We start from the raw sequence: 22,235 nt of genomic DNA on the forward strand, positions 1-22,235 counted from the left end.
GGAGACTGAAGATCCTTGGGGAACCTCGCAGGTCACAGGGGCTGGAAGGGTGGAGGGGACCCTCTTTGTTCTATTTGATCTGAAGGACTCTATCCAAGCTATTGCTTTGGTGGAAAAGTAGGTAGCTGAGGAGAGATGTTGTGTAGGGAAGGCATGGCATCATGAGTATGATACTGACACAATGGATACAATATGTAAAACATTTATTGAAAATGTTGGATTTGGAGAAACTCCCATTTTACCCTATAACTAAAATAAGAGTAGTCTCGACGATCAAACGATAAACAAAACAGTCCTAGCTGAGTCCACCAAATCAAAATAGCACATGCCAACAAAATCCTAATGCCTGCCCTATCTCTTGTACAAAAAGTGTAAATGTATGCAAAGGAAAAATCAGTGTTCAATAGAATAAAGGTGGTTGAACCAGCTCTTCTTCTCACGTTCAACCTCACAGAGTAAGGTTGTTCTTATAGGCAGGATAGCACACTCTGGCTCGGTTTCTAACACTAAGTTCCAAACCATTGATTGAGGCCCGCCTGGCCTTACACCTTAAAGTCTCTATCTTGACTTTCAAAATTATGTTCCAACGTAAAGTTCACAAAAGGTCCCCCTCTGCCGGGCTCAGACCTTACAGCAAACAGTTCGCGTAGATCCTGCTATGTCGGGCTCAGACCTCTCACCTCACAGTTCAACCCAAACTAGCAAGGGGTTCCCTTTCCCAAGCTTATTGTACTTCGGGTCTCCCTCAATCGGGCTCAGACCGCTTTCGTATGTCGAAGACTTTAGAATGTGCGTGGCTCTCTTTACAGACCACCGCAAGCCACTTCGACTCAAGTTCACGTTTATTCCCGCTTAATTCGCCTTAGCCGTTTGTTCGCTTTATAGCTTCAAACAATGCACTTTTCACTGAGCCTTTCAAATGGGCTACTTCCTTTCGCCGGACCACTATGTTACTTTGTATCACTGATTTCACAGCTGCCCTTTACTTCAAAGTTCATTCACAGGTCTGCCTTTCTTCGCCTCTCATCCACACGTGTGCAGCCTTCGCTTGTGATATAATGTTGCTAATTCATTCCCTTTAACTAACACACACACACACACACGTCCCCCCCCACCCCCCCACCCCCCCCCCCCCTCCTCTCAGGCCACTTGCCACCTCACCGGCTGTGTGCACTTCTTTCTTGGTTTGCTATAATTCATGAGTTACGGTTAGTACCACAACACACCTCCCAACCCAGTACTAGGACAAGGCTATGATTGGTCCCTGCGCGACACACCCAGGACCTGGGCCTCTGAGCCTCTCCCCGTTTCTCAGCAATGACGGCTAGCGCCACAGGTATCCTAGGCAACATGCAGCTCTAACCACGGGCACAGCAACTATGCCTGCTCCATACGGTATCTGCTCTCCTTCACTATGTGCTATTTACGCGTGGGCCACCAAAAGATTCCGGGACTCCGTCTGGAAGCAGCGAATGTGAACTGCGAACGCCACGACTATCGAGGAAGTTTGGCATGATGGTGGGCATTGTGTTTTTGATCTCTATACAGCACACACTGTACATTAACACATGCGTCATTCCCTACAAATTTTTCCGTATCTGTCCTTAGGTCCCTGGTTACCCTAAACTTCCATGCCTCGACTAGCTTTGACTTGTAATCAGAGCTCATGACGCTGTCTCTATGAACAAGCTACCAAGCGCATACTTTAGACCGCCAGGCATCGGCCCGCTAAACAAACTTCTTGCTTTCTCAACTTCCTGGTGTGGGACCTTTAGAGGTAAGACAATCGCGGCCAGTTCATTATACCCAATATACGGTTTCTGACTTTGACTGGCAGTATTAGACACTACCATTGACTTGTTACTTCATCCTCCCTCCCCTCTCTTAGCACGAAGTAACTACATGCTTGAAGTCGTCCTCCACTTTGAAATTCTTTTACAATTAATTGAAGCATCTCATGCGTCCATACGACCTAAGGCCAGCAGACAAGGCAGCACTTTGTTTTCTGGTGTCCAGTTTTGATGAAAGGGAACCTCAGAACCTCATGGTAAGGCCTTTTTACCACAAGTGTTTCTGGTGTTGGTCAGTAGTTTTATGAATATGTTCCCACTGAGATTGAGATCCTTTGTTGCCAGATCACACACGTAGCCCTAAAACTGTTATTTGTGTAGGCAGACCATATTGATGTACTCTTCCAAGGCTGAGGAAACAGCAAAATTAGGAAGTGCTTTGTTTAGAGTTACAACTGCTTTCCCGCAAATGTGCAGAAAGATAAATGCATCATTGTGTTGGACTATGGTTTCTGTATTGTTATGATTTACTATTGTAGAAGGGCCACTCTGTCCCAAAACAGACAGTATTGAATAATGCTGTATTTTGAGACTTAAAGGAATGGTGTGGTCAGAAATATTATTGGCCAAAAAGATGGCCAATAATAAAAGAAATATCTAAAAAATATATTTTTTAAAGTCCCTATGTAAAGTATTGAGCAAATGAAACTCAAACTTTAAAATGGGAAGCACTAGGGGGCATCCATTTTGTGAAATGGATACCGCCTGTGCTTGCCTTTGCGGCACTAATGAAGCAAAAGCCAGCCAGCTGTAGTAAACAAAAGCTACCACTGGGTGGCTTTTGCTTCACTGGTGCCGGACTCTGAGGACGAAGACCAGAGACTACAGGCAGGAAAGCTGCAGCTGCATCTCGGTAAGTGCAATCATTTTTTTTTTAAAAATAAGGAAATAAAACCGCAGCTTTTAAAACGTTGTAGTTATGTTTGCGGTAGCTTCAGCTTGGAGCCCTATGGGCTCCAAGCTGAAGCTACCGCAAACATAAATACAATTGTGTTTAAAAACACTGCAGGTTTTCTTTCCAAGTTTCTCGCGCTCCTCCGAGCCGGAGGAGCCTCAGTAACTTAGAAAGAAAAAACGCAGCGTTTTTGAAACCCAACCGTGTTGTGTTTCTGCCTGCCGTAGCTATCACTTTGGGTCTCCGGTGCTGCCCACGGGGAGCCCGAGAGCCCTAAAGTGAAAGCCGCTGCAGGCAGAAACACAACGCGGGTGTTTAGAAATGTCGCAGTGTTTCTCCCCGGGAGCCCGAGAGCCCCAAAGTGAAAGCTGCTTTAGGCAGAAACACAACGCAGGTGTTTAGAAATGATGCAGTGCTTCTCACTGTGGCAGCTTTCGCATGGAGTCACCTGGGCTCGCCCAACCCTGAGGGAGTCAAGGGAGACTACAAGCGAAAGATGCCGCAGTGAGCAATACAATGTTTTTGGATTTGTAAATGCTGCAGTATTTACAAATCCAAAACGTTGTTATTCTGAATGCAGCAGCTTTCGCTGGGAGTCTCCTGGGCTCCCTCAGGGTTGGGGGAACCCAGGAGACTCCACACAAAAGCTGCCGAAGTCAGAATAACATTGTTGTATTTGTGATTGCCGTGGTTTTCCAACCATGGCAATCACAAGTACAACGTTCTATTTTTAATTGTGCGCCTCAGCTTTTTGCCTTCATTTTACGTTTTCTGTGCTTCCCCGGGCTTGGGGAGCACAGAAAACGTAAATTGAAAGTGAAGGCAGCCTCCTCAGCTCCGCTCAGGCTGCAGTAAGCAAAAGTAGGGGAGGCTGCATGAAATCACAAAATGGATGCTCCCATGTAAACACTTTGAGCCTTGTTTTCTTAAAGTGTTTACATAGGAACTTCCATTCAAAATATGTCTAAACTACGTTTTAGACTATTGCCAATCATTTGCTAAATTATCATTTCTGAGCGCACCATTCCTTTAACAACGCTTCTGAACCATAGGATTCATGACACAGGCTGTTCAAGTCACGAAAATGTCTGTTGACAACAACATACTTTCAAGTTTTCCCAATGCACTAGTGAGTTTAAAGCATTTAGTAAAATATTGAACTTGACATGTAAATACTCTGATCTGTCTCTTTCTTGCTTGACACTCTTTAAAGATCAACTTTGGTCCTGTCTACTTTTTAAACAATGGGTCGCTCTCACTTTCCCTTATTGAGCTATTCACTCTAGTCTCTTTTTTGATGATTACAGTTTACTTTATTTACTGCAGACATTTACCTACAATATTAGGTATAATATGTTCAGTATTGAGTTTCGCATTTGAGGTATCATATTTAATTATGTGATGTATATGCCTCTATTCATTGATGGAATATTAGTAAAACAACATTCTACAAATATACTACAGTGTTCTGTGTGTGTTTTTTGGCATTTAACCACTTTGTTTTGATTCAATCATTGCTCAAATTATTGCTTATTGGTCGATACAGAAAGGTTTTGAATCACTTACCTCATTGATATCAACCTGAGGCAGCAGTTTCCGCTCTCTTTGGTCTTAGTACCACAGGCTTGGCCTCATCTCCCCAACTCTGCCATTCACCCGGGAGGGTCGCTGGTGTCCTTCTAACACAATGCAATATTCACTTGTGGGATCTGGCCTTCTTCACAGGTTTTTGGCGGTCTGTCAGAGCTAACAACCTCCAGTAGGGAACCCTTGGGGTTTTCGGCCTGCTGCTCTCATCTTTTGGTCCGCCTTTGTCCCAGAGGTTCTGCTCGTTCACGTGTTCCGCCTTGCTCAGAGTGCGTATTTAAGTGTTACCAGTTAGCTCTCCTGACACAAATAAAAGGCATCAGTGGGGATTCTAGAATTGTCAGCTCCAAGGATGGCTGCCTGAAGGCTGAGCTCCTTCACCTGAAGTGAATTCCCTGCCCTGCCATGGCTGATTCTGCCATTTCTGACCCCAAACAACCTGCAAAGAGGCAGAAAGGAGGTGGTGATGAAGATGTGGCCTCTGATGAGAGTGGATAAGATTTTGGACCTACTAACTAACCTGACTTTGGATGTCACTGAAATCAAGGAAAGGATGACTATGGCAGATGATAGATACACTGAACTGGCTGCTAACTTTATTAAAGCAGAGACACACTTGAATGTGGTAGATGGTAATTTGTAGAGGATGGAAAACCATATAAAGGATCTGCAATTGAAAAATGAGAAGTTGTCTCAAACTCTCAGAACAGGAAAATTACTCGCAGAGAAGTAATATCCGGATTGCTGGCATTCCTGAAGATGCTGAGAGGGGAAGGCCTATGGAATTTGTGGAGAAACTGTTAATATCCTTGCTCAAATTGGACCCCAAGATGAACTTGGATTTAGAAAGAGCGCACAGGAGTTTGGGACCCCAACCTGTAGTGGGTCAGAGGTCCAGACATTTTGTGGTGAAGTTTCTAAGGTTTCCAATCAAAGAGTTGGCACTTAAAAAAGCTCGAGAACTGCAGGAGTTAACTTGGAATGGGCATAGAGTGATGATTTTTGGGGATCTCAGCTGAGACATCCTTGACAGAAGGAGAGATTTCAAAGAAGCAAAAGGCAAAGGCAAAGAATCTTAAATATTACATGGTATATCCTGCCATCTTCCGTGTTGTTAATGATGGCAGGTTGTTCTCCTTTACTGACAGCAAGAGTGCTGAGGCTTATCTCAGTGATTTGGGGACTGAGGCAGATGTGGAACAACCCATGGAAGCAGTTGCTTCTATTTCATGGAGGTCATTGCCTTCCAAAAAGAAAAGATGAATTTGCTTGTAATTTTCACCAATGTTCACAACTGTATTTTTACTCCCCATGTTTTTATTTTGGTTACTTTTATTCCTTTATTGAGATGATATTAATACAAAAAAAAAATGTCGCCACCGGTGAACAGTTGGATCCCTTGCAGCTTGTTTATTTTTGTGCAACGATCCGCGTGATATTAGAGGAAAGGCCCTGGCAACGCTTCGTGCGTGGATCACGTGAACTAACGGAGTTCACTGGAGATGAAGGAAGCGCGGATACATATTCAACGGAGGGCCTCTCTGAGGTCTCCGTGTCTAATTGATGTACGGATGACGAGACTGGTGGATCGGATTTCTCTGTTCCAACACAGGTGAGGAAGCGGGTCGGGATGTCTACCGGTCAGCGAGCACACTGGATGTGGATTTGTTGCCGTCCCGTAACCTGTTGTCTCTTCGACTTTACCGGCTGCTTTTTCTGGGGGCTGCGGCTTGCGCAGTGTCACTGGATCACGTACGCACGTTCCCCGGTTGCAGCATTCGCGATATTGTGTCAGCTGCTGTATAGCGAGACTGCGCGCATCACGCTATGCGGCTGGGATTGGGTCCTTTGTTACACGATACTGATGCATTAACTATGGACTTTTCAACCTCAGACCTGGTAGCGTCTGATATGCCGGATACGTATTTTAGCCTGGCTGCATTCTGATACCTTTGCTGTTTGTTCTTGGACCAGGTTAAAGTTTCACCTGAAGAATATACTCACGGATTGCCTGGCAAGAGTTATGTTTTCAGGATTTGGGAAATGGGATGCTTAAATTGAAAGTAGGAGAGTGTGCCTGGTCTTTTTCATGGTACTACCCAAGTCCCAGATATATATGAAATGTATCCTTTGGTGATGTTCAATTGTTATTATAGTGCTCTTATTCAATAGTATTTATACATGAAATACAGTAAAAATTATTAAAGGGGAGGAAACTGGGCGCAGGTCAAGGACTGTTTGACTACTAATGGTTTCCTCATCATACACTGTTCTTGACCCTAGGGTGCATTCGTTCATGTTTTTTCTCTTCACTCTAACATCAGTCTATACTTTAGACCAAAGCTCTTATGGAGGGATGTAGATTGTTTCTGTATTTGGTTTTTGTTTATGCTTTCAATGGGTGTCGCACTGCCACGCCGGAACTTGATTTGGGGGAGGGCAGGTCCGGTTGGGATTGGTGATTTCTGGAACAGGGAGAATAATAATAATGGGAATGCAATGGTTATTATATTTTACTTGCATTGGTTGTTGATGCCGTACGTTTGAGGACTGAGGGCATTTTTGAGGTTCAAATGGTTGTTTGGGACTAGAAAGTGGGGTGGGGGGCTTATTGCTTAAATTAAAAAAAAAGGATTTAAAAAAAAAATATAAAACTGGGGAATGGAGTTAGGTGTAGGCTCTAGAGTGACTATAATTCTTGAAGTGGGAATGGTTGTACCTGGGGGTAGCGCTGGGTGTGAGATTGGCTAGGTATAGGTTAGGTTTAGGTTTCTTAATGTTTTATATGTTTGTTTGTTTTGTTGTTCGTCGTGCTGGTCAGTGTTTATTGTCTTGGAAGCTCATTTACGACCCTTCTGTACAAACTCCCTAGGAGACCTTTCATTGATAGATTTGTTTCCTTATATAAATGAACTTCTGGAAGGACTTGATGAATGATGGCTGAATTGGATGTAAGTTCATGGAATGTCAAGGGCCTCAACATCCCGCGGAAAAGGAAGGAGGTACTAGCACGGCTAAGAAGGGAAAAGATTGATATTGCTCTAGTTCAAGAAACTCATTTGTTGGAGGAGTCGAAACACCTTAACAATAGATGGTTCAAAAAGGTCCTTTTGAATTGTTACGGTAGCAAATCGAGAGGTGTGGGTATTTTATTACGAAAGGGGCTGAATTTGGAGATTGATAAGGTGGTAATGGATGGAGAGGGAAGAATAGTTTTGATTGATGCTAAATATGAGGGTAGTTCTGTCCCAATTGGCTCTATTTATGGTCCTTGTGCTGGTGGAAATGCTTTTTTTCATAGGGTTTTGTCACTTTTGCGGGGCATGACTGGCGGATATATGTAATTTTAGGGGGTGATTTTAATTGTGTACTTGACATGAGGATGGATCGTACAGCGCACTGTAGATACACGGCTGGTAACTCTAGTAAGGCATTTAGAGATTTTTTAGATGGGCTGAACCTGGTAGATGCTTGGCGGTTCATGCATCCTATTAGTAGGGAATTCACCTTTTATTCACCTGCCCATGATTCTCACTCGAGAATTGATTATTTCCTAATTTCGGATAAGTTGAATGACAAAATCCTTTCGGTGACTATTAAGGAAAGGGGATATCTGATCATTCTATGATGACCATGCAAGTGACTATGGGACAAGGAGACTCAGGGTTTTCTAAATGGTGAATGAAATCTTATATTTTACAGGAGCCGGGGGTAACTGAATCACTGGAAAGTTTCACTAACACTTTTTTTTAACTGAATATTGACTTGACTTCGGATCATATGGTCTGGGATAGTTATAAAGCGGCCATAAGAGGGGAAATCATTAACATTACTTCTAGGCCAAGGAGAAAAGGGATGGCGAAGCTTAAGAAATTGTAAGAGGAGTTGAATGCTGCTCAAAAACAATATGCAGTGTCTCACAAAATTGAGGACAAGACGGTTATAGGAAGTCTGAGGGAACAGGTTAAACAGTTGATGGATACTCAATATGAAAAGGGAATGTTCTTTATGAGACAAAAATTCTGGGAGCAGGGGGACAAAAATGGTAAGCTCCTGACGAACAGACTTCAGGGTCTCACATAGAATTAATTTGTTCGTAAATTGGAGAGAGTTAATGGGGATTTTGTTATCAAAAAAGGTGATATTTGTGAAGAGTTTCGGAAATTTTATGCTACTTTGTATCTGGCGGAACAATCTCCAATGACGGATGATATGGAGGCATTTTTTGACAAGATTGTTTTGCCCAAGTTGAGTGTAGGTCAGGCTGAAGTGGTGGATGGTCTTATCTCGGAGGAGGAAGTGTTGACCGTGATTAAACAACGTAACAGAGGTAAATCCCCGGGTCTGGATGGGCTTCCCGCTGACTTTTATCAGGGACTGAGTGGAGTGTTAGCACCCTTTTTATGTAATCTATATAATGGTTTTATGAGGGCCGGGGTTGTGTCCCACGATGAGGGAAGCTTGTGTGGTGGTTTTGCCAAAACCAGGGAGGGATTGTAGAAAGTGTGAGAATTACAGGCCAGTTTCAATTTTGAATGTAGATCTGAAAATATTTACAAAGATAATGACTAATAGATTAGATACGTGTGTTGGTGGTTTGATAAGCGGTTCCCAGGTTGGTTTCATGAGAGGGAGGTATGGATATGATCACATTAGGACACGGATTGATATTTTGGGTTTACCTCGGTCTACTACTCAAGATACCCTGCTACTTTTTATGGACGCTGAAAAAGCTTTTGATAGAGTCAACTGGTCCTTCCTATAACATACCCTTAAAAGGATGGGATTTGGGAATACTTTTATTAATACTATTCGGGCATTGAATTTTAACATTAATGCTAAGGTTTGGGTAAATGGTGCTATGTCTACTTCTTTTTTCTTGTATAGGGGGACGAGGCAGGGATGCCCATCATCGCCTTATCTATTTAATTTGGCACTGGAACCGCTCATTGCGTATCTAATACAGGAACCAAGTCTATGTGGCCTTCAATTCGGGGATAATGAGGTAAAGGTTCTTTGTTATGCTGATGATATGACCATTGTTTTGTCCAATCCAGCAGAGGGAGGCAATAAGCTTAAAAGTATGTTTGCAGAGGTGGGTCGGTTGTCGGGCCACAAGATTAATTGGGAGAAAACGGTGGCCTTCCCACTAGATGCAAGTGTGCCGCGGGATATCTTGGGTTCATGGGATTGTCGTTGAGAAGTGGGTGCTGTAAAGTATCTGGGGGTTTATTTAATTCAAGACTTGAAGAGGATGGTGGAGTTCAATGTGTCCAAAGTTCTGGAAACCGTGAAAAGGGATATACTAAAATGGAGTCGATTGAAATTGGGGCTATGGGCTAAGGTGAATGCGGTGAAAATGGTTCTCTTGCCCAAAATTCTATATGTTATACAGTCCATCCCTTTAAAATTTACTAAGAAGGTCCTTGGTTCTATTGATAAGGTTTTTCAGTCCTTCCTCTGGGGGGATGGCAATAGACCGAAAGTGCCTAAATATATTTTGCAGCGTCCTGTAAGGGAGGGGGGGTTTGGATATCCAGATCTGAGGAAATACTGTATGGGTTTTGTTCTGAAAAGTCAACTTTTTATCTCTCTAAAGTGGACAGCTATGTGCCTACTTGGCATGTCATTGAGAAGTCTCATGTTTCACCCTATGCTCCAAGTACTGTCTACTCTATGTCGAAGCTGCCGAAGTCGGGGGTGAAATTGTTGCCTATGGGAACCACTAGGAAGACATTGCAAGACTTTGTGAAAGGTAATGGTGAGGATGTTTGGATGCATTATGATGCCTCTCTGTGGCATAATGTGGGACTGCAATTAACGAATAGGCCTTTGTGCTAGAAAAGTTGGATTAATAGGGGGTATACATAAGATTCGTGATGTATGGCGCAATGACTGTATGATTCCCTTCGATCTGCTGAGGGCGTCTTTTGGAATTGGGGGTAGGGAACAGGAACGATAAAGCTCTTTGAAGGCTCTTTTTATTGAACGGACTGGTATGTTGGGTGATGCTATGACAGAGAGACCCTCAGTGTGCAAGATTGTTCGCTCCTGCCAGTGTACTGTATCCACATATATAAAGTTGATGCCGATGGGCGATCGGGAGGTGTTAGCATGGGATAAACTTCGTCAGACCTAGAGTGATGACCTTGGTGTCAATATACCTGTAAAGGAGTGGGAGTATTTACTCCGCGTAGGAGTGCAATAAAAATTGGACCTGGGGCTACGTTACATTAGACAGCGGATCCTTTACAGATTATATTGGACACTGTCTAGAATGTCAAGATTGGGTCTTTTGAATAATGATTCCTGTTGGGGGTGTGGTGGGGGGACTTTACTGCACATGTTGTGGGTATGTTCAAGAGTATCAGTTTTTTGGTCTTAGGTGTTGGATAGATTGAACATTGTTGTGGAGGAACAACTTCCACGTACCTTTTATTCCACTATCCTGTTGTCAAACGAGGGCAGAGGGTATGGGGCCAGGGACAAGACTGATTGGATAAATAGAGTTTTGGTGATGGCAACTAAGCAGATAATGCGGGTTTGGAAGTCAAGGAGGAAACCGACATTGGAGAATTGGTTGTTGGATGTGAAGGCTCTGTCTAATTATGAAAAGGTTATGTATTTACAACAGGGTAGAGAAGATTGTTATTTACAATTGTGGGGGTCCTTTAATGAATTATATGTCTAGGTTTCCTGTATTTTGTATACAATTGTTAATGTACATTGATAGGGGGGTTGGATGGAGTGGTTTATATATCATTGGTTGTTGAGCTTTTTCATGTAGTCTTGTCTTGTGGTTGTGAGTCTGAAAATTATGACTTGGTTAGGTTGTAGTATAGCATTTTATTATTTGCTTGATTTGCTGGTTTTCATGAATTATTATGTATGTTTCCTAGCTATTACTAATGTTCTAATTCTTATGATTTATGCTATGTATTGATTTTGCATTTATGTTTTGTGTTTGTTTTTATGTTTATTTAAAGTTGAAATAAAGTGATTAAAAAAAAATAAAAGGCATCAGGTGTATACACTTAGTGTAAAGTTCCTGACTTTGCCTGACCCAAGATAGTTAGTCTGGTTACTCTCAGTCACTCTCTAGCTCTGCCCAGTGTTCGTCTATAAAGGGGGCAAGTGGGAGTTGGAACTTAAGAAAATCCTATAAAATAGGATGGGGTAGATGAACGAATAAGGGGGAAATACCACGTCTCACCAGCGGTTGCCTCACCCGCACTCCCCAAAGACCCCTCACAGAGGTGATCCTCCTGCATTGTTTCACCCCCAGGATCTGGATCTAAAGGAGATGGCCGTGCCCTGGCCACCTGAGAGACAGAAAAAGAAAGAGAAAGAGAGAGAAAAATAGAGGTAGAGAGAGATAGATCCCTGGGGACTAGAGGGTGAGCCACCCTCTGGTTTCTCACAGTTGGCAAAAGAGTTCATGGTCCACCAGATGAAAGGCGGCTGAGAGGTGCAGCAGGAAGGCCAGATTACCATTGTCCTTAATTTTATCCATTTGGATTTTTAGGTCCAGGAGTGCACATTTTGTTCCGTGACCGGGACGGAAACCAGATTGGCGTAGTCCAAGGAAGTGTTTAGCTTCGAGATGCTTTTGTATTTGCAGGTATGCTGCTCTGTCCAGTATATTTAGTAAGAAAGGGACTGTCGTGATGGGACGGTAGTTGGTTGGGATGCTGGGGTCTTAAGAAGTGGGAGGGCCCATGCAGCTTTTAGATTGGCAGGTACATTGCCAGAGGTAAAGGATTTGTTAATAAGTGATGCTATAAAAAGGTGCAAGCTCTCATGCGCAGTCTTTAATGAGTGAGGCTGGGGCGATGTCCTTTTGGCATCTAGATAGTTTCAGACCTTTGATGATTTTCCTAACTTCTGGGATAGACACAGAGGTAAACACAAACAAGGGGATAGAGCGGGGAGGTAGGGGTCGGCAGGTGTCTCGGTGAGTATCTGTTTTGTTTTTGTTGGTTGCTTCAATTATTTTTTGTAGTAGGGAGATCTTATCCAGAAGCGCCTTTTGGATATTAGAGCACAAAATGATGTCTTTGTGGCTGCAAGGTGGGAGGGAGGTTGGGGGGGGGGGGGGGGGTCGGGTAGGGGGTGTTGGTGATTCAAATTCTTGCAATATGGTGAAGGGCTCCCACGTGCATGAGTTTGCATTTTCTATACGCTAATTGTATGTCCGGTTTTTGGCTTGGAGTATGGCCGGTTTATACATTTTGGAGGTGGTGGTGAAATGCTCTTTATTGGCAACTGAGGGAGACTTTTTCTGCGTAGTCTCGGCTGCTCTCTTTGTAGAGCGTATTGCTTTGAGGTTAGAGATGTACCAGGAGTTTAAATGGGCTATTGGTTTAGGTTTGCGTTGATCAAGGGTGCTACCTTGTTGATGGCAAGTTGTCTCGTTTGATTGTATAGTTCTACCATGGCGTGTGAGTCGTAAGGGGTTGTAGCAGCGGGAGCATATTAGCCTTGAGATTGTTTTCGGCAGTCCCTCGCAAAACATTTACTCGGACTTCACCATTGTAGATACATCTACTGGTATATCCTCAGTAATGATACTGAAAGATGGGGGCCACGATTTAGCAGTTGTTTGAAATTAATAAGATTTGTGCTTTACTGGACAAAAGATCTTGAACCACCAATAGCTTTTCTTTTTAAATAATCAAAACCAATACATTTTAGTAGCAAAGATATAGTCAAATTAACACACTAAAAAGGCCCCATCACAAAAATATAAGCTTTTTCAGCACAGCAAGCATATACACTCCATTACGATGTACTCACCCATTGCTGCTTCTTTTGTCAGTTTCCCATGGTACATGGAGCATTCCTTAATCATCATGCAGAGTTCATCGGGACTGTACTTAGAAGGTTCTCTTACTAAGGCCTCAGAGAGCTTCTTGGTATACACAGAAGCCGGACGGATTGTTTCAGTGCGGCCATGCTTGAAAGCTGCAGTGCTGCAAGACTCATAGGTTGCTACAGTCTGGCCATATTGCCGAAGGAAACCAACTTGGAAGGACAGCTGCGCGATAGCATCTGGGCTGATCTTGTACTTCTTTAGTATCCCCTTGCCTCCAAGTTTGAATTCCATGGAGTCAATGGTCAGTGTCTTTACACTAGCATCAAAGTGGTCTTTGGCTTTTGTGATCCCTTCTTTCAAGACATTGTTCAGTTGAAACTGGAGCCTCGTCACTGCCTTAGAGGAGTCCACAGAGGCAGGCATATCCTTTGGAGAAATTGCAGGGTTCTCAGTGCTGTCTTTGTACACCTCATTCTGTAATCGTAGTATGGCAACGCCATCCCCCCAAGAGTGCTCAAAATTAATAGCAGAGGTGCCGTCATTAGCCATTATTATACTAAACGATTTATCATACCAGCGGTTGAGTCCCGAGCCATGCAGCATGACGTGGGACAAATGGTTGTTGTCCTTAATAGGGAAATCATCTAGGCACAAACAGAAAACAGCTGAGTCTACCTTTTTCAAGACTTCTGAATTTCCATTATCGAGGAGCTTCTGCCTTAGCACGGCCCATGTGTTTCTTTCTTCACTAGTTAGATAGCCAATTGGGAACTCTGGTGTGGGTGTGTTGTCCGAGAGGATGTACTTCAAGTGTGCCTGAATTTCTGCAGCTTTCACTATATTCCCATCTCTATCCAGAACATCAAATATATAAAAGTTCCCATTCCTTAACACTAGTAGGTGCTTTGCCTTGTCATCTGTCACAAGTTCATCGCGGTTGGGCTTTGGTAGACGAGTGGAGTTGAAAAGTCTGAAGTACTGCGACATGTCCAGAGGATATGCGTTCATCATGTAAGCTCCGTACCATGAGAGAGATGATGGTACCCAACGGATAAACCTCTTGAAAGCCAGAGTGTCGCTTTTGGCAGGGTTGAGATGGAACACCTCTGGCTCCAGGTAACCAGCACATATGGTTTTCATGAAACGCATGGCGGATACAATCATGTTGGTTGCTCGGGTGAGTTGATCATTGTATTCGGGCTTTGGGTCAGGGTTGAATGACATATATGGATTAAAGTTCAGAACTACTGGTTCACGAGCACAGAGATACATATCAAACCAAGGACCTGTAAAAAAAGAAATGTGATTGGTTCACGTTGATACCTGCATGCAGAGTATTAGCCATTTGTAAAGAAGGTGCATCTCTGTTGGTCTTTATTTATAATTAATTTGCAAGATATTTAAATACGCAGGACAAGTGGTTTGAAGAGATCTAATCCACCTGTCACCTTTACAGTCCTTATTGTATTGGATGATACTTTACTGTGCAAGATCTTGCATTATCCCATACATATTGCTGTATTTCTACTTAGTTGGTCCCGATTTGCCCCATTTCAGTATTTTTCGGACAGCGCATTTTCGACTCAAATGGTATAGTGGTGTTTGATATAATAGTACATTACTGTTTTGCTACACTCGTCATCACCAGGGACCGTGTTACCTATATTCATTATTTCCTCATTTGAGGAACGTCTGGTCACTCAACACATACAACTCCCATCTGTAACTTAACCTCCCCCCTTTCTCTCACCTTTTCCTGGCATGCCACACATCTGTGTAGTAAATTATTTTCTCATAATAGTCTGCAATTGTTTATTTTCATAGATTTTGTGGTTTAATGAGACAATTGGAAACAACAATTTCTGTTAACTTATAAAAGATTCATGATCCAAAAAGAGTGAGTCTGGTCTGAAATGAAGACTCTTTGAATAATCTAATCCCCCAACCGCAAAGAACAGATTTTCACAGTATAACTTGCATTTTATTTACCTGAGATGTAACTTGTGTGCTTGTTCCGCTGGTCCTGTGCAAGCAGCTCTTCATGCAATTCCTTTCCAATTCCTTTTTCAAAGGACCGGGACAGCAGTTCAGTTTTTCTGAAATATTAACACAGCACCAACTACAGGATGTAGCATCAAATGTTCATCGTGTACAAACCCCACCCCCCCCAACTCAAGGACTGCACATATTCCTTACAGACCTCCTACAACGGGCAACTCGGAACAGCCTCTCTCTTTTGTTATTATACACTTTATTAATTTTACCATCAAAGAAGAGGAAAATGAAAAAGCAGCAAAAACCATCTAACCAGTCCATGTACAGTTTAGCCCCTGCTATCCTATTTGTCCCAGACTTTCCTGTGTTTCTCAGGACAACCACAAGATCTATATATCCTTTTTTCCAGTAACATAATCGTCCATGTCATTTTACCATTTGGACAGTTTGGGGACATCTCCTAAACCCCATTTCATAGCCATAGCCCTTTTTGCCACCAACAGTGACATTGGCAGGAATACACCATTAGCCTTAGAGACTCGATTGATCGCATGGTCAATAAAATCAACAATGGGTCCAGAATTATTTTGTGACTTCAAATCACCATCAACCAGTAGACCACTACAGACCATGATCTTCAAATCTTTGGGCATTTCTATAGTAGATGGTAAAAAGTACCAATGTCAGTTTTGCACATGTTATTGGGTATTCAACTCCCTTTAAAGATGAAGTCTCTTGAGTAATATATTCTGTGAAGGATTCCGAGTTGGATCAATTCATACTTTGCCGAGATAGCTGCCATTTTAGGGAACATTAAAGCATCCTGCCATTCCTTCGACTCCAAAAATCCCACATCAAGCTGCCATATCACTTTAAGATTGGTCAAGGGGGTAGAAGTTAAAAGGACTGAAGGCTTGGCACAGGGAGGAGATTAGTTTACTAGTTAAGAGTCCCTCATTCATGTTGGCCTCCAGTGGCGACATACGCAGTAGATCAAAAAGCATCAGGAAATTGAGACAGGGTTGCATGCTTAAATTGAATTTTAACATAGTTCTCATAATTCAGGAGGTTAAATCTATGGATTAGAACCAGAAATGTAGGAGAGCCTACCATTAACCACCACATCTGAGAGCAGCCGGATGCCACCATCTCTGCAAAGCTTGAAGGTGTGTATATTGTGTTAACTTCTGGCATATCTTGATTATACCAAATAGGAGCAGTTAGCATGACTATACCATTACAGCTGCCTCGCTCTTCAATGTTGCCCCACTGGATCTTCTGATGTTGTGCCAAAAGTTAACTGATAAAAGTTAAGATTAGCAAAAGGGTAAATCAAAAACAGTACTGTACTTTGATTTTCTTAATTATGTATGCACGTACACATTTAGTAGCGATCACAACCATGCATGCCTTATTCGAAAAAACACATCTGCGATTGTTGAGCATTTTTCAGAGATGTATGTTTAATTTTTAACTGCCCACGGAATATGCCACTTATTTTATACACTGAAACCAACCAGGATGAGCTTCCCAGAGAATATAACCCTTTTTAGAGTTGACGCATGAACATTGATTCTCTGGTGAGTTCACTCTATAAAGGAGAGTGGGTGATGAGTGTTAGGGAGCATTCTCCAGAATGGCTAATTTCCCTTACCTACTGAGTCCCTCAGCAGCTTTGCTCGATTTCTAGGATTTATTTTTTTCACCTGGTAAGAGTGTGAGCCTTTTTTCCCCACTCTTACATGTGTTTTGCTTTGTGTGTTTAACATTTTCTTGTGTTCATAGACTGTGGAGCCTCACCTACTCCATAGGCATCATCTTTTTACTGTGTGTTACACAGCACCTCCAGTGCAGTAACACAGGGTTGTCTTTTTCAGACTTCCCAACTCCGACTCCATTTTCTGGGACTGACTACATTTTCTCTTTACATATTCTGGGAGAAAGTAATGTAATGTGAGCTTATATAGCGCCGGTACCCCGCAGGCATCAGGGCGCGTTAGCACAAACAAAACACAAACTATGTAGTGATCTTAATGGTGCAGCTAGAAGAGTAAAAGGTCTAGAAAGTGGGAATACTTGAAGAGGCGAGTCTTCAAGTGCTTTTGAAATTGTAGGTGATTCTCCTGTAGTCTCAGAATCACTGGAAGGGAGTTGCACATCTGAACTGCCTGCACAGCAAAGGATCTGGCCATCGCTGATTTAAGATTGTGTTTGGTGACTGCATGCACATTTTTTCCCGCCGCGAACAGCGGTCTCTTCTGCGTATAAGGTACGATACTCTTCTTCAGATAGTTGGGTGCTTTCCCAAAAAGGCATTTATGCACGAGCGTGAGGGATTTAAACTTAAACCCTCTTCGACTCCTAACCATTGTAGCACTTTTCTAGCCGTGTAAATATGGTCTCTTCTCGTAAAGGTGCTCGATTAGTCTTACTGCATCGTTTTGAATGACTTGGCAGATGTGTAGATCTTTAGCGCGAGCGCCTATGAGAAGGGCATTGCCATAGTCTAACCTAGACAACACCACCGCCCTCGCAATGGTTGTTTTCGCTCAAAAAAGGTCTAATAATCCTCATGAGCCGCAAATAGTAGGCTGTGTTCTTACGCAAGAGGTTGGCCTGGGCTTCTGAGTTAACAGAGGAGTTCATCATCATACCCAGGGTTTTAACCTGGCTGGATACTGTTATGATGGCCTCTTTGATCTGAAATGATTTGTACTCCCCTCCCCCAGTTTGTCTAGGAGGCGGCTAGATCCAAACAACATGAGCTCCGTCTTAGAATCATTGAGGCACATCCAGTTGGCTTGCATCCAATCATCTATTTTACTGTATGTAAGTCCTATCTTTTCACGGTCTGCTCTATGAGATCTATCTAGCTCTAATATTAGCTGCGTGTCATCAGCGTAATTAGTGAAGAAAACTCCGGATTCCGTCAAGATTTCACACAGTGCACGCATATACAGATTAAAGAGCATAGGTGAAAGGCTAATACTCTGGGGCACTCCAAAGAGAATTAGAGTAGGATCAGAAAAATTGTCTCCTCAGTGAACTCTAGCTTGGCGATTCGTGAGAAATGAAACTAGACACTTCTGTGCTATATCCGAGCAGCCCACAATGTCTCGCAAGGCTTTGACCAGTAGATCATGATCGACCAGATAAAATGCCGCACTAAGCTCAAGAAGCACCAAAATCCCAATTTTACCCTTGTCCTCGAGTCCTAGCATGTGGTTTTGGAGATCCAGCATGGCCGTCTCTGTGCTGTGTGCCGCTCTAAATCCGGACTGTTGGTGGTGTAGGGATGCATGGGTTTCTACATGGTTTTGCAGCTGCTGGGTAGCTATTTTGTCCAGGATTTTAAGTATATAAGATTAGAATTAGTGATAGGTCGTACATTCCCTGGGTCCTTGGGATCAAGCCCAACTTTCTTCACTAAAGGTGTAATGGTAACCTTTTTCATTTCATCAGGAACTAAACCCTCTTTGAATGAGGCCTTAATAATTCTTAGTAAAACGGGAGCAAATTGCTCTTTATTTTGAAGGATGATGTTGGGTGGTAAAACATTTTCCACACAAGACGTGGGCCTCATGTGACCAAGCACCTCCGTAGCTCTGTTTCGGTTATGGGGGTGAAAGAGAAATTGTCCTGTTCCTGATTTCTAACCATCTTCGTAGTGCTAATGTCCTGTTTTAGTTTATTCCTGGCGTTGATAATGTTCTGCCTGGCTTTGGCTATTTTGGCAGAAAACGCATTTTGCACGGTGTCGCAGTCTTCTTTCGATGGTGACAAAGGCGGGGTAAGGTTTTGCGGTTTCTCTACACTCATGAGTATTTCAAAGAGTTTGCTGGTCTTGTTATCAGCTTATTCAATTTCCTTGTTAAAATAGTTGGCCTTGGCTAATCTTATTTCATCTTTATACTTCTTGTTTGATGCTTTCCATCTCTCTTTATTTTCAGTGGTCCTGTCTGAGTGCCACTTCCTTTCAAGAGCTCTTTTTTCTTTTTTAGTGGGTTCTATGTCCTGATTATACCATTTCTTTTGATTGTTGATTTTCCTGGCTAACTTAGATTTTATTGGGGCTATTTCGTCTACTAGTTTTTGTATGCGAGTAGTGTATTTCTGAAGCAAAACATCACAGGTGTCCTGCTCCTGAAAGGAGGCGAATACTGCATTTAAGCATGGCTGGATACGTTCTGATGTCAGATTTTTGAAATTTCTGCTGGTGACCTTGACATGTGGGTTATGTGTAGTCAAGGGTGCAATGAGTTCTATATTCAAAGTGACTAAATGATGGTCACTCCAGATACATGGCTCAGTCTTGCAGTTTTGGTATTTCAAATTATTTACTACAACCCAGTTCAATTGATTTCCTTGAGGAGTGGTGGCTACCTCATTTACAATCATGAAATCTAGGTTATGTAAAGTTGCCATTGTCTTTATTAGTCTTTTTAAACTCACAGACCCAGTACCATCTTACATAGAGTTCTGGAAAGGGTTAATAGTTATCCCTTTTTGTCTGTTTCTCATGGAACATTTTTTCGTTCCCTTTTCATTAAGATTTGGCTGGTGGCAGTGGTAACTACTCTATTTTTCTTACCGCGGTTATTTTAAATAGCCTTGGTATAGTTTTAGGCTATCTTCGAAGCCTCGGACTTAAACCCGCTGGACCATATTTACTTTTATACGGTTCCGGCTGGGTTTAAATTGCCATTTCTTTTTGTAAAAGTCTTTCTCGTGTTTTACTCTGCGCGCCGAACCAGGTTGCTTCCTTTCTTCGCCGACCTTTCGCAGACTTCTGCACAGAAGCCCTCCTTAGGCGCCTGAATGTCGGTGGGGGACAGGGTGTGAGGGAGGGGTTTGAGACTCCCTGCACAGGGTCTCCTTGGAGACCCATGTCGCACTCTGGTATGATTGGCTGTGGTGACTGTCCCGGCGGGAAGCCACCCTGCTGTGTGAATGACAGCCATGCTGTGTGAATGGGGGAAAACTGCATAAAAAGCAGGTCTCTGGGACTGAGAAGGCAGAGTCGCCACTGGATCGAGAGAACCGAAGAGAAGCTGACAGAAGAGGACCTCTAACACGACTGAACCTCCCGGTGAAGTCCTGCTGCGTGTCCGAATCTTCAAACTTCGATGACAGGGAAGATCTGCAAGGAATCTTGTCCCCTTGAGCTGGTGGGAACAACCAGTTTGCCAAACTGCAAGCCAGGCCTTCCTCCTCTGGTCGAATTCGCTGTGCACAGCTACAGTGAACCGGATAGCCAGGAGTAACGGACCCTGCTTGGGTTTTAAGGAGCACACCTTTTATTCGTCGTTTGCCCTGCTGCTGGTTCCTTCCCTGGGCAGTGCAGGACCCTCCAGTCTTCCTCCGTCTTGTCAGTCCGACAGTCGCTTCAGGAACCGTGAGCCTGCAGGACCTGCCAGGAACGTGTGCCTCAGCTACAGCATTCTTCTCCTCTAAAGGTACTGTGCTAACCCGGTTTTTCGTTTCGTCCAGCCGCAGTGAAAGTGTGTGAAATCTTTCACCATTCCGAGGGCTTGTCCTTCTCTATACTTTAAAGTAACTTTTTGTCCGACCAACTTCGTTCTGAACTCTTGGCAAAGACTTCACTGCAAACTACCCTAAACTGTGTGATCCTCTGCAAAGACTTTGGTCCATTGACTTTGGGCCAGGCCCCTTGAATTTGATTTCCTCACCTTAGTTCCTTTTTCTAGATTGCCCTGCTTACTCACTTGTTGGTGCTGCTCAATTTCCGTCTAACTTTGTCTTTCCCTCCCTTTTAAATTACTGTAGTGCCATTTTGCTCACACTTCATTTTGAGCTTAACTTGTCCAGAATCTATTGGGTGCGGTGTGGTGTATTAAGAGAGTGATTTTTCAACTGCTTGAGAATAGTGAAATGTTTAATAACTGATGTGTAAATAAATGTATATTCTTTTACTCAGAAACCTTGAGTCAGTGTTTGTCTGAATCATAGTAATTGCTGTCCTTTGTGTAACTATTGATACTGCTGACTTTACTCTTGAGATAAGTCTGGCTGCTCAGCCATCGCTACCACTTTACTGTGTAGTACAGGCTTGTACCAAAGGTGAATTTGTACTGTCATTTGTAGTCCTAATTGTGTGTGGTGTTCCCAAAGGGTACTGCATATAATTATGCCTAACAATGAGGAGTTGTTGTGGGGAATAATTAGCAGATCACAGGGCATGCGTAATGTGACAGACCTTTGACGGAGCCTAGTAATGGTAACAAGCACTTATAGAGCAGACACCCGTCTTGAAAAAGCATTTAGGTGCTGAAAAGAGGAAACACGACAGTTACTTACACAGAGAATTCAAAGTGGAAACAAACACGTTTTTCTGAATTTAATAGGATTGTTAAAAACAAAATATTAATAAATTGTAGAACGTCCGGCAATGCATTGTTTGATAACCAAGAAAGAAAATGCACGAGCCCTGCATCTGGCCAATTTAGGTCCTTTCAGGAGACCAGCCGAAGAAGAATGCAAAAGACGTAAATGGTTAATAATGTGTACACCGCTCACTTAAAAGAAATGACTGCGTCTGTTTATAGAAAGATTTATTCACAAGGTATAGAGTTTAAATTGTATCAGTTTCTCTACTTTGAAGCAGTGCAACGATTTCAGTGTGGTAGTGATATTTGCCCTACAATTTACATTAAGAATCATGGAAGCTTTGGCATTCTGCCCAATCTGCAATTTATCAAAAAGGCACACTTGGGTAACCCCGGAGATGCCGCATGACGAAAAATCCAGGCAGCTAGCTATAAAAGCATTCACCAACAGGATTATGTATTATGACCAATCTGGGAAATTCGTCCCTTCTCCCAAAGGGGCAGCCAACCCCATTGAGGCTAGGTAGTTGAGACCACTCTGCAAGACCCTCCCTAGGGGTTTGGGCAAGCAGGACCTCACTGGGAGTGACACCCCTTTGGGGACTAGGACACCCGGTGTAGAATAAGGGTTCTATGTCATATCATTGACAACCGTTTTATCGACGGGGTGTTTTTCCGAAAGAATATTGCCGAAAAAAAGTGTCAACATTTTTTATTTTGGTTTTGGGCAGTGTTCCCCCAATCCA

At 43.0% G+C, this 22,235-nt stretch overlaps 1 protein-coding gene across 2 annotated transcripts in view; it reads right to left on the reverse strand.

Moving 5' to 3' along the window:
- Positions 1-22,235, reverse strand: part of LOC138546897 (carnitine O-palmitoyltransferase 2, mitochondrial-like) — a 135,740-nt gene that overhangs the window by 22,961 nt on the left and 90,544 nt on the right. Inside the window, exons 3-4 of one of the 2 annotated variants that reach the window (XM_069642172.1) lie at positions 15,137-15,243; positions 13,129-14,433 (exon numbers count right to left, since the gene is read on the reverse strand). In XM_069642172.1, the coding sequence (XP_069498273.1) occupies positions 13,129-14,433; positions 15,137-15,243 (1,412 nt within the window). Of the gene's footprint in view, positions 1-13,128; positions 14,434-15,136; positions 15,267-22,235 lie in introns of both variants that reach the window. The other variant, XM_069642173.1, reaches the window with a different exon arrangement.

This window comes from Ambystoma mexicanum, chromosome 1q (assembly GCF_040938575.1).
Source record: "Ambystoma mexicanum isolate Mex_15411 chromosome 1q, UKY_AmexF1_1, whole genome shotgun sequence".
Classification (NCBI taxonomy): domain Eukaryota; kingdom Metazoa; phylum Chordata; class Amphibia; order Caudata; family Ambystomatidae; genus Ambystoma; species Ambystoma mexicanum.